Genomic DNA, 11,153 nt, shown 5'->3' with positions numbered 1-11,153 from the left:
AGATTAAAAAAAGAGGGGCTGGAGCTAACTGCTAACCGCTTGCAACATGGTTAGCCAAGGTCCAAAGCAGGAAGTAGCTACACTTAGCTGTAACTCTTGCCTGCTTTTCTCTAAGCATCCTGAGGCCTCTTTCTCTAAACCCAGATCAGGTTTTCTGAGATGAGAAGAAAATGGTGCGCCATGTTCCTTTAACTCCTTTTAAATTCTACTAGGTGTACTTAATTCCTGTAGTCTCAAAATGAAGGATTTACTGTAGATCCTGTGTCCACTTAAAATGGTTTTTGCATTGGAAGTCTTTCCCCATCCTCAGATGTATAGGTGTGTCCAATTATTTATCAGTTTTCCAGCACTTTGCATGGCTGTCAGAAAGCCTCTTTGTTGTAGCACATTTGGCTTCACATAAAGTATTCTCATTCTTCCACCACCAGATCACTTACCATCCTTTAAGATTAAAAGGAAGAAAAGGTAGTCTGGATTTTTGCCCAGAAAGGCCTCGTCAGTGAAGATATTCCAGCAGCAGTTCACACTTGTCCTCAAAGCTGGGGCAAAAGGTAATTTTTACCATCAGAATGTTGGCACTGTCACTGTGAGAATGTGATTCTAACATGGATTGGCTTTATGCAATAACAAGAGCTACAGCAAGTAGAGATTAGGGGTGCACCGGTACCGATCCTGGTATCGGTTATCGGTGTATCAGTGCCCCTCAAAGCTGGATCGGTATCGGTGGGAAAGGGGCCGATCTATAGTGCCGATCCAGGCAAACAGCTCCATATCTTTCTTCACAGGCGGTCTTGGCTACTTGATGTAAAAATGTTACCTTTGATGCACTTTTTTTGCTGCATTACCAGTTAACAGGGTATAAAAGTTTACATTTGAACAGAATTTTTCTACATTCTTAAGTTTTGTTTTTACCAAAACAGTGCTAAACATTTGAATAGTCTATAGTTTAAATAAATATTTACTCCACTGGTATCGGATCAGTATCGGTATGGACGGATACCCAAAGCCCAGGCATCGGTATCGGAACCAGAAAAGTTGAAACGGTGCACCCCTACATACCATGCCATTACATATTGCACTCAGGTTGTTGCAACGCTATTTAATAAATGGCTTAAAATTGAGAATGTTTTGTTTGTGTTATGTTTTACTATGTTGCCTACTGTATCGGTATGGATCAGGTATTGACACAATTACATTTTAATGGATCGGAATGTAAAAAAGTGTATTGGCCCATTTCTAATAGAGATCGTCATCTGCCCTAAATTATTTATCGTTATAAATGCACGTTTCTGCTTCAAGGAAATAGATCTTGCACTAGTATTCGTGTAAAAGCGCATCCGTGATAGAAGAAAATGAACGCTCTGGGCCATGCACGTGGACAGTTTCCCTGACAATTTAATTGTAAGTTTCAGGACAACTAAGCCGATGACATGGCTATCAAGGCCAAGTCAAACACACGGAAACAGTGAGGTGCTTTGTGAATGACCCAGTGGGGAGATTTTAACGCTATTTTTTGTAAAGATGATGTGTCTGACAGCTCTAGGTTAATCCATCCTGTTGTTTGACTGGCACACTGCATTACCAGCATTTTAACATATTTGTGCCAAACATGACCTGAGTCCTGCACGTGTAAAAACAAAAGAGAATGTGCATCATTAAAAAAAACTTTCTGGGGCAGTGTTTTTCCTTTGACAGAAACACAGTCTCTGATTTTGGAAAGCTTCAATTGATCAGAAATTTAAGATTAGTTACATGTGTAAAGATGGGTACCAGATAATGTACTGTGATAGGTATCGTCTGTGAGGGAGAGGAAGGATAGGTGGTTTTCCATGCTGGACATGAACACAGCATTACAGGGTTATATACGGAAGAATAAATATGTTCAATTGAAAAGAATTTAGATTTTATTATTAAACAAATTGATATTTTTTATGAAATAAACACACAAAAGTACAAGAAACTGGTACCGTTGAGTACCAATACCTATGGCTGTATCATTTTAAATGTGAAAGGCACCCATCCCTATACATGTGAGAAAAGAAGTTTCCTTTGACCAGGCAGGCAGACAGAAAAAAATGTTACAACTTTAACATACAAACTGTTCTTTGCTTTTATGAGATGTCCATGTGAGTTTTTGAAGGAACCCCACCAACAAGTCTTTAGATTAAAAGGTGAAAAAATAATGTGAAAATGTGTACATTTAGGTTATTTTCTATAAAACAAATGGCAATGTGCCTTTTTTGAATATTTTTCTTGAAACAGATGGATAACGAATTCAAGACTACACAAAATATTGTGAATTTACATTTAAATTAAGCTTAAATATGCATTGCTTTTTGCAACCAAGGTTGTTATCTTTATGTCCTTTTAAAACTTTGTGTGGTGTTAAGACATTTTTAGGCTTCTTGGGCAGTCTTATTTTTCATTTTTGGGAAAGTAAAGAGAACTTAGCAACAGATATGGCTCTTCTTCCTTTTCTTCTTTTTCTTTTTTTTTCTTTCTTTCTTTTCTTTTTTTTTCTCTCCATGTCGTCTGTCAGTCATGCAGCTTGCCGGAATAAATACAGAGCTGGTATGAGTTAACAAACGCCGTCAACACGCAAGAGGATGGAGTTGATCTGCAGATGCATCTGGTGGGGCAATAGACTGTAAAAAAAATGTCTGTCCACTTGCTTGGCTCAAAATGAGGTCTCCACAAAAACTGCTCCCCCTGGTGGCTGGCTGCAGTAAAGGTTAAAAAATCTGTCTCCAGTCATTCCAGATGGGCTGTGGTCAAACTTTAAAAAATTAATACACCTCATACAAATGTTTCTCACATCCGATTGTTGTGGTGATTTGAAGATATTATTTGGCTGCCTTGTATTCAAGTCCTCTTTTTTTTTTTTTTTTAAGTTTTGTTTTCATTAGTTATACGAGGTTAAAAACGTACAGAACGTTTAACAATGATTGGCAGATGCCGTTCCCATGTATTTTTTGGGGGATTGTAAAATATGCCGGGAGGTAGAGTCAAGAAGTGATTAGACTCTTGAAATCATGGGAGACCACTCACACAAAGGCAGTTCAGACCAGTTACTATAAGAACTATTCGAAAATACGCACACTAAACAGCCCAATTCAACTGCCAGACTCCACCAAAAACCAGTTGTGGTTACGATTCCATAAAGATGAGACCTCACAAGAGCTAACGCGGTCAAACGTGACCCCAGATGAAGAACAAATAAAAAGGGAGAATGATGTCATGAGCTGGTTGTCCTGGCATGTGTTCTGTCATGCAGTAATAAATAGTGCCACAAGCTTGTCTTCTTTTTCTTTTTCTTTTTATTTGCCATGCTCGGTAGCTGTAACATCAGGTGGACGACACATCCTCGACAGCTCCTCTCATAGTTTACTGCAGGCATTTAGAGGCCATTTGACAAGAAATCGTAAAATTTAAGCATGTTAAGTATTTATGACCTTGGGATCACTGGGAGTGGCAAACTGGGCCCTAAATACATCTTAAAATTGTACAGTGTGTCTACCTCCCATACTACTTTACTTTTATACTCAGATATTTGAGGTGACTCAGGCAGGACACAGCTCCTGAGGACACTTTAAGCCGTCTGACAAAGCGGGCTTATAAATAACTATCATTTTTCTAACTACTCTGCAGAGACTGTAGGCCTGCGTGTTTTGTACACGTTCTGCATCGCTCTCCAAGCCCCCCTCCCCGCTCTTGTGTCATCTGGAGATTCCCGAAAATGTCCAGAGTCATGGTCCATTTGTTCCCCGAGGGAAACCTCACGTGGCTTTTCTACTCAGGTGCTGACATCTTTCCAGTTCTATACACAAAGCTGGACAGTCCTGACCTTTCACACCACAACGCTCTGTGTGTTTGAGACGACGTGTGTGTGGTGCAGTCCTGGCATCACTTCAGATGAGACCTCTGCACCAGAGTTAATGTGATGACTGGTCGGGATAACCCGCTCTGACTCGGGCTGTCTCACACACGCACTCACTTTGAAGGAACACCTGCTCCCCCTTCTACACACACACACAGCCACACACCTTTTCCTATAAAGTCGCTCTCACACAGCCGCACACACACACACAAAGCTCTCCACACTACTTCCTGATAAGGAATATTACTGCCAGTTGACAAGTGTGAAGTGATTGCACGTGCAAATACGCTTTTTATGACGGGTGTTTGTGGATGCAGAAGGTGCCACATAGTGTTGAGAGCTGCAGGATTTAGATCAAGAAATAACATTACATCAGTTTTCTTAATACTGATTTTATTTTAATCTTATGTGTCAAAACTGACTAGTTTTTTACCTGTTTCATGAGAACATGATCTTCTGATAGAAAAAGTATTCTGAACATTCAAAGAAATTCCCCTCAATCACCAACCAACTGAGAATTACATCAGAGTGATCACTTTCTAGCTTAGCATTAACACTGAATAGGGAGAGTCTGATTAGCTGGCTCTGTTCAGAAGTATTAAACAAGCTTCTATTGGCACTTTTAAAGCTCATTAATAAATACATCACTGTTTATATTATTTAGATATCATAAAAGAAAACTGCTTTGGCAGAGGTTATCTGCTGGACTTCCTCCTGGCTATGACTAATTGTTTGTTTCCTGGAGTCATGTTGATGCTGAGACCTTGCCAGGAAAGCAGTTAAAGAAAATTTGTAGGCTTGACCATTAAATCATTTCTGACTGAAAGCTGTGAAAGTCAGGTGCTCCACCTCGTCCATGTCAATCATCAAGTGATTAAACATGTTTTTAAATGGCTCAATCTTTAATAGGTTCACTGAAAAATATGTCTGTTAATGTGTTAACTTTTAGTTAAATAGGTACCAAACCTGACTTCCACTATTTGTCTCTTATTGCTCTTTTGACCAAGTAAGCTATAACTATTGGGTGTAAGGAACAGTAACACACTCTTTTTAAATTATTATAATGAAAAAAAAAAGTTATCCCTCAAAACTAAATGATTTTTTTCTTTGATTTTCCTTACAGACTTATGGGGCTAGCTCCAGTGAGACTCTCGTTTGCTACCAGATAAAGCTCATGTACCACTGAACGTGACAATTCCTTAACATCAAAATAAACACAACACCACTGTGATTTTAAGGTTAAATATTCTTTGTTTGATTATGTCAGGAAAAAAAGGATTGTTATTATGTATGATGCAATATGATGTCAATATCACAGTTTGAGGAACAGTTCAAAGACCCCAGAGGTGACTTAGTCAGGGACGAGGATGATGTTAGTGATGTCAGGTTATATGAGGAAACAGATATATGTACAGTTTTTTTTCAACCACCTCAATTGAGCATACCAGGCCCCCTTTTCCCTTGTTTGGTCTGTTTTTTTGTTTATTGTTTCTATGGGAGCCCATTTCAGCCTGGTAAAAACAAAACAAAAACAAAAAACTAAAAAAAAACTGACAGAGATAACTATTCAACTACTTCTAATACTAGTACCAATACTACAATACTACTACTCATAATGATTACAATAATAAATAAAACAACAACACTTACAAAAACAACAACAACAACAACAACAACAACAACAACAACGCAACAACAAAAGAAAAAAAATACGTTTCCCTGACAATTTAACTGTAAATGCCCATCAGTGATGGAATAAAGCAAAGGCTCTGAGCATTGCACATGGAAAGTTTGCTTGACAGTTTAATAGTTAGTTTGAAGACAAGATAGTGACGTGACTATTAAGAAAAGCCAAGTCAAACACGGTGAAACAGTGAGGTGCTCTGGGAATGACCCCATGAAGAGCCGTAAACCATTATGATTTATCTATTTTTGTACAAATGACATGTCTGACTGTTGTTTGACTGGCACACTGCATGTTGCCAACATGTTAACATCTTTGTGCCAAATATGACCTGAGAACCGCACGTGTGAAAACAAAAACTGACATATGTCAAAAAAAAGAAGGCATCCTGGGGAAGTTTTCTTTTCTTTGACAGTAAAACAGACGCAGATTTTGGAAAGCTTTAACTGATCATTAGTTTCAAAGCAGTTACACGTGAGAAAGAGAGTGCTATTGTTTCCTTTGACCTGTGCTGTCAGACAGACAAAAAATCTGTTACAACTTCATCTTATAAAATGTTCTTTGTTCTGATGGACATCTCTGGGGAGATGTCTATGTGATTTTTTGAAGGAATCCTACCAACAAATCTTTAGGTAAAAAAAAAAAAAAAATGAAAGAAAAAAAGTTTTTTTTTTTTTTTTTTTTTAAAGAAATAAATAAAAAAGAAAAAATAAAGAAAAGAAAGAAAAAACGTTAAAACAAACAAACAAAGAAAAATGCAATAAATTTGGTTATTTACTCTTAAATACAGAACTTTAAATAGCTCTACAACCAATCTAGTTAATTAGAATTGTAAAATATTGGGTCAAAATCACAACTATAACCTGTTTGTGTACACCCATGGCAAGCTGACTTACTTCTAGAGTAATGAGAAGAGTTTGGAAACCATTTCTCTCTCAACCTCAGTTTATATTTATAAAAAACCCAGAAATACCTCGTTTTGAAAGGATTGGGCTCACAATGTGAAAGAGCGCCCCCTGCAGACTTCCGTTCAAACCGACGTCACTCATGGTAAGTACTTCTAGTTTTAAACACCTGTTAATTTTCGCTGATTGGGATGGAAAATGTTGTGAAATTATCATTTGGAACTTCTTTAGTGAGTAGGCTTCATTCATTAATGACGGGTGTCTATTTTCAGCTGGGAATTTCTCGAGCTCGGTGATCTCAGCGATGCTCCTCTTACCGATTTCCGTTCGGATGCTGCCGCACCTGCCTCATAGTGGATGCTGCGTGCCCACACCCTCTGCACGTGTCATCCTCCTGCTCGACTTCTGAGGTGTTTTTGTCTCGTGGCTCCGCCTCCACGGTGATGCAAAAAGTATATTTAGCGCACAGGGCTGCACGGTTAGTAGAGCAGCTGAGCCGGAGAGTCAGCACAGCGACCTTTTCTCATCCCAAGAGCAGAGAAACAGAGAGGATCAGGATGGTTAGCGAGCAGCGCTTTGTGATCAGTGCCCGGGTGATTGGATCCGTGGTCAGGGACACACCAAAACTCAAGGTGGGTTCAAAATCCGGTTTCTGTTGTCACGTTTTTTAGATATCTTTTTTTTTTTTTCTATCAAATTATATTTGAGCTTTGACTGTTTTACACTTGAATGGGTCTAATTTTCCCCTTCTTTTTTTAGGTGTTCATGATATCTGTGTTGTGGTCTGATGAGGCTGAAGTGATCATCTACAGGTCCTTCCGGGATTTTAAGAAATTTCATGTGAGTGTGCCAGAAAAGTATAAAAAAAATACAAAATGGTGTGCTTAAAACCCTTTAATCCTTTTTATAAAATTGATAACATAAAATTATCTTTTTATCTTCAAACAGAGGCAGCTGAAGAAAAGGTTCCCTCATATGAACCCTTTCAGGAAGAACAGAGTGCTCCCTAAATTCAATGGTAAGATAATTCATCGTCCAAAATTAAATATTGAATCCCTAATTTTTTCTCCTCCATAGATCAATCAACCACACAGTCTACTAAAGATTTTGCAAAGGCTTTTCAATGATGAATGATATTTGGATGATATAACAAAACCCATCCTCTCCTCTCTCCAGGGAAAGCAAGGAGGAGCAGCCTCCCACAGAACGGATCCAAGCGATCCATGCAGCGCATGAAGTTCCTGGAGAGTTACTGCATCGAGCTGCTGAAATGCGATCAAATAGTGACTCAGAGCTCGCAGCTCACTCAGTTCTTCTTGCCCCAAGACCAAGACCTGCAGACAGACTACACCAAGAACAGGTAGGTGTGTCATGACAGTGTTGAGTCAAATACTGTGAGATCAAAGAGGGGCTGTGTTTAATTTCACTACTCCTTTCTTTTGTAGCATCGTGATCCTGCTGTCTGATGGCTCTGAGGGAGGAGTAGGAAACCCCCAGCAGACAGGAAGCATCACTCATCCTCTGGTCACCCAGACTTACCGCTGCGTGGCTGCATACGACACCAAAGATGCTAAGAATCGTCCCTTCAAGGTGGCCGTGGATGAGAAGCTGGACGTCCTCATTAAAGACCCTGCAGGTAAGAGCCGGAGCTTTCACCTCGCTTGTGGCTCTTTTTTCTATTTCAGTTCCGTTTCCTTCATGTACTTTCTGCTCCTCCCTTCTGCAGGTTGGTGGCTGGTGGAGAATGAGGAGAAGCGCCTGGCTTGGTTTCCTGCTCCTTATCTGGAGCTGTGGGAAGGAGAAGATGAAGATGATGACGATGCTGGACTCCAGCTGGGAGGTACTACTTGTTTTTTTTTTAACTCATGAGCACATGGAGTTCATATTCCTCATAAAGAAAGAATGCAATACGAGTAGAGAGATAGACGAGATTACATAACTGTACTTCGTTGTTCAAGAAATTGCCAGTAATCCTAAATAATTGCTCCAAATAATGAAGTCCATGTAAACAGATCAACAAATGACTGATATTTTGAGCTGTTACAGTTTACACAAGGTAGCACTTTTGAACCACCTTGATAAGGACACTCATTGTTTGGTTCTTATTCAAGTGCATTTACCAATGGCATCTCTGTAATTTGAGCTCCTTTTCTTGTAACCTCCAGGTTCCCTGTACTGCGCTGTGAGGAGTTACACAGCTAAGAAGGATGACGAGGTGTCTGTACCCATCGGCTCTGTGGTGGAGGTGCTGAGGAAGTCTGACGACGGCTGGTGGCTCATCAGGTACGCCTCTCATCTGTCTGCTGCAAACAATAGGGAGGGAATTGGGCGCGCAGGTTGTGGTGTAGATAACATCAGTGCTCCATTCATAGTTTGTGCAAGTTAATACACTAGAGATAAGTTCAGGCGACAAAACTTGTTTTTGTTTGTTGTTGTTTTTTAACCAGCAATTATTAACATAACCGGTATGATAAAAATTATAATTGCATAAATTTGCATATTTTAAGTGTTTTATTTTTATTTTATCAGAAATGCATCTTTCTTCATCCAAAATGAGAATCAAAGACAGTTTTTTGTGCTGATTTCAAAGAGGATACAGACTTAGCTCATCTGATACTGTGACTAGCAGAAAAACAAACAATGGTATCAGTGAAAAGTGATAGAACTCCTCAATGAAATGAAATAAAAAAAGCAAAATCCCCCCTGAAATTCATAAAAGTAAAGGAACTCTTGTCAAAGCATTAAAATTTAAATTTATTTTACATGAACACTGGTTTATTTATTGTTTACTGACCTGCTTTCTAGGTTGACAAAGTGGAAATATCACAAAATTTAAATCAAAGATCACAGGTTTACTTTATGTTTCCTTTTTGTGCTTTCTCCTACAGATGCAACGGGAAAGGAGGTTACATCCCCTCCATGTACCTGCAGCCTTACAACAACCCTCGTGCTGGTCTTTTCAGCATGCAGAGGAAGCTGCACACCTCCACCCTGAATCTTTCTGCAACCAGCAGTGAACCCCGTTCTTCTCCTCCACCAAGCATCAATGAGGCCAACGAGCTTGACTCTGCAGAGCCCAGAGTCCCTGGACGTCTGCACAAAGCCCAATCTCTGGATGTCCTCACTGAGACCTGGACGCAGACGCAGCAGACCACAGAGCAAGGCGCCTCCACCCTAGTTCGCAGAGCGAGCAACACCAGCACCGAGCTCAGCTTCTCCAGCCTCTCCTCGGACAGCGGCTCGTCCTCAAGCGTTTCAGAGGGAGCACAGCAGCAGCAGAGTGATGCCAGCGATAGCGGGCGCAGTAGCCCCGGTATCACCTCCTCTGAGCACCGCAGCTCCGGCAAGAGCACCAACAGCTCTAAATCTGCCAGCTCCGGTGGCAGCGAGGTGTCCTCAAACGCCCCCAAGGTGCCACCCAGACCCAAAACCGAGGAGATCCTAACCCGCTGCACCACCATGACGAGGAAGGCAGCCCTGGCCACCAAGACCCGGCTTCAGATCCAGCCAGACTCCATCCACAGCCGCTGAGAAGCCACAACTGTGGCAACTGCTGACACTTAAATCATACTGTAAGTTGTGATTTGATTCAACATGTATGAAACTACCTTCACTTAGGGTCTGTCAGTCCAACGAGCTGCTTGGCATTGCTTTTTAACTCAGACCAATCATTGAAGAGAAAGTTACAGAGAAATGTGAGCTGCATTGCAGCAGATGAGGTTTACATGTTGTTGATTTGGTCAAATGAGACGTAACATCTTGAGTTTGGTGTTTCACTTATTATAAGAACCATGTAGCTTCAATGAAGCACAGAGGAGTGCAGGTAAAGAAAAACGTGGTATGATTATGTTTTTGCTTGAAGTTCTTAGATTTTCTTATCTCTGAGTTCAGGGTTTTAAATATTTACACTAAACTGTATTTACTAAGCTCCAGATATACACACTTCTACCAGGTAAAAAAAAAAGATAATTAATGTGTTGTTTATATATATCTATATATAGCATACCAAGCACTTTAACCTGTTAGTGTGAGTATACAAAAAACTTGATGTACTTTTCTGTTGTGAGAATCAGCCATGGCAACACCAGTAAACAGCTGATGGGTGTGGTATTCAAGCTAAAAAAAAAGAATGACATACCAGTGTCATGTCAGAGCTCGTTTTATTAAACTAAAACCTTTGTTTCTTTGTTTATTTTATGAGTGTTCATCTCTCTGTACAAAGTTTACTGCAGTCTAACCTTGGCATATGTATGAGTTACACTGAAACAGATCAATAAAACGAATAAAAACAAAGTGACCACTTGTTTGGGTTATTTCTTTTGGGAATATCTGCATAAAACGCAACAAGGCTTGAAAATACACAACCTTAAGCTCATAGGCTGTTCTTAAAGGCATGCTAATGCTACAGCTAGGAGAGGCCTTTTTGATTTTTGTGCACATTCAAGGAGATCACAGATGAAACTTAATGTGAATGCTATCTTCAATCAGAAAGCCGTCAACTGTGGGGGAAGCAGACTCAAAATGTGTCACGAAAAGCTACAAAACCTCACAGAAAAGCAAATATTAACACAAGATTTCAAGAAAGAGGGTCCAAAGAACTTGTGCTGTTGGAGGCCTGCAGCCCCAAACTCTGAGTTCAGAAACTGTTGGGACTCAGACTAGATCTTAATGGTTTGCATGTCATTTA

General features: G+C 40.0%; 1 protein-coding gene across 1 annotated transcript; it reads left to right on the top strand.

The window, feature by feature from the left end:
• Positions 1-6,969: 6,969 nt before the first annotated feature.
• noxo1b (NADPH oxidase organizer 1b) lies at positions 6,970-10,399 on the top strand. Its single transcript, XM_074663161.1, has 8 exons — positions 6,970-7,098; positions 7,226-7,306; positions 7,415-7,484; positions 7,643-7,826; positions 7,912-8,102; positions 8,193-8,306; positions 8,632-8,749; positions 9,355-10,399. Exons 1-8 carry the CDS (start codon positions 7,024-7,026, stop codon positions 9,995-9,997), a joined length of 1,476 nt encoding a protein of 491 aa, XP_074519262.1. The 5' UTR covers positions 6,970-7,023; the 3' UTR covers positions 9,998-10,399.
• The last annotated feature ends 754 nt before the right edge of the window (positions 10,400-11,153 follow it).

Source organism: Halichoeres trimaculatus, unplaced genomic scaffold (genome assembly GCF_033239565.1).
Source record: "Halichoeres trimaculatus isolate MK-OKI-2021-1 unplaced genomic scaffold, fHalTri1.1 fHalTri1_scaffold_23, whole genome shotgun sequence".
Classification (NCBI taxonomy): Eukaryota; Metazoa; Chordata; class Actinopteri; order Labriformes; family Labridae; genus Halichoeres; species Halichoeres trimaculatus.
This window is presented reverse-complemented; position numbering and strand designations above follow the sequence as displayed.

Excerpts from the sequence above, each read along its gene's own strand:
- noxo1b (XM_074663161.1), top strand. The coding sequence starts at position 7,024 with ATGGTTAGCGAGCAGCGCTTTGTGATCAGTGCCCGGGTGATTGGATCC. Across the intron at positions 7,099-7,225 it reads GGGACACACCAAAACTCAAG|GTGTTCATGATATCTGTGTT; the intron begins GTGGGTTCAAAA and ends TTCTTTTTTTAG. Across the intron at positions 7,485-7,642 it reads AGTGCTCCCTAAATTCAATG|GGAAAGCAAGGAGGAGCAGC; the intron begins GTAAGATAATTC and ends TCCTCTCTCCAG.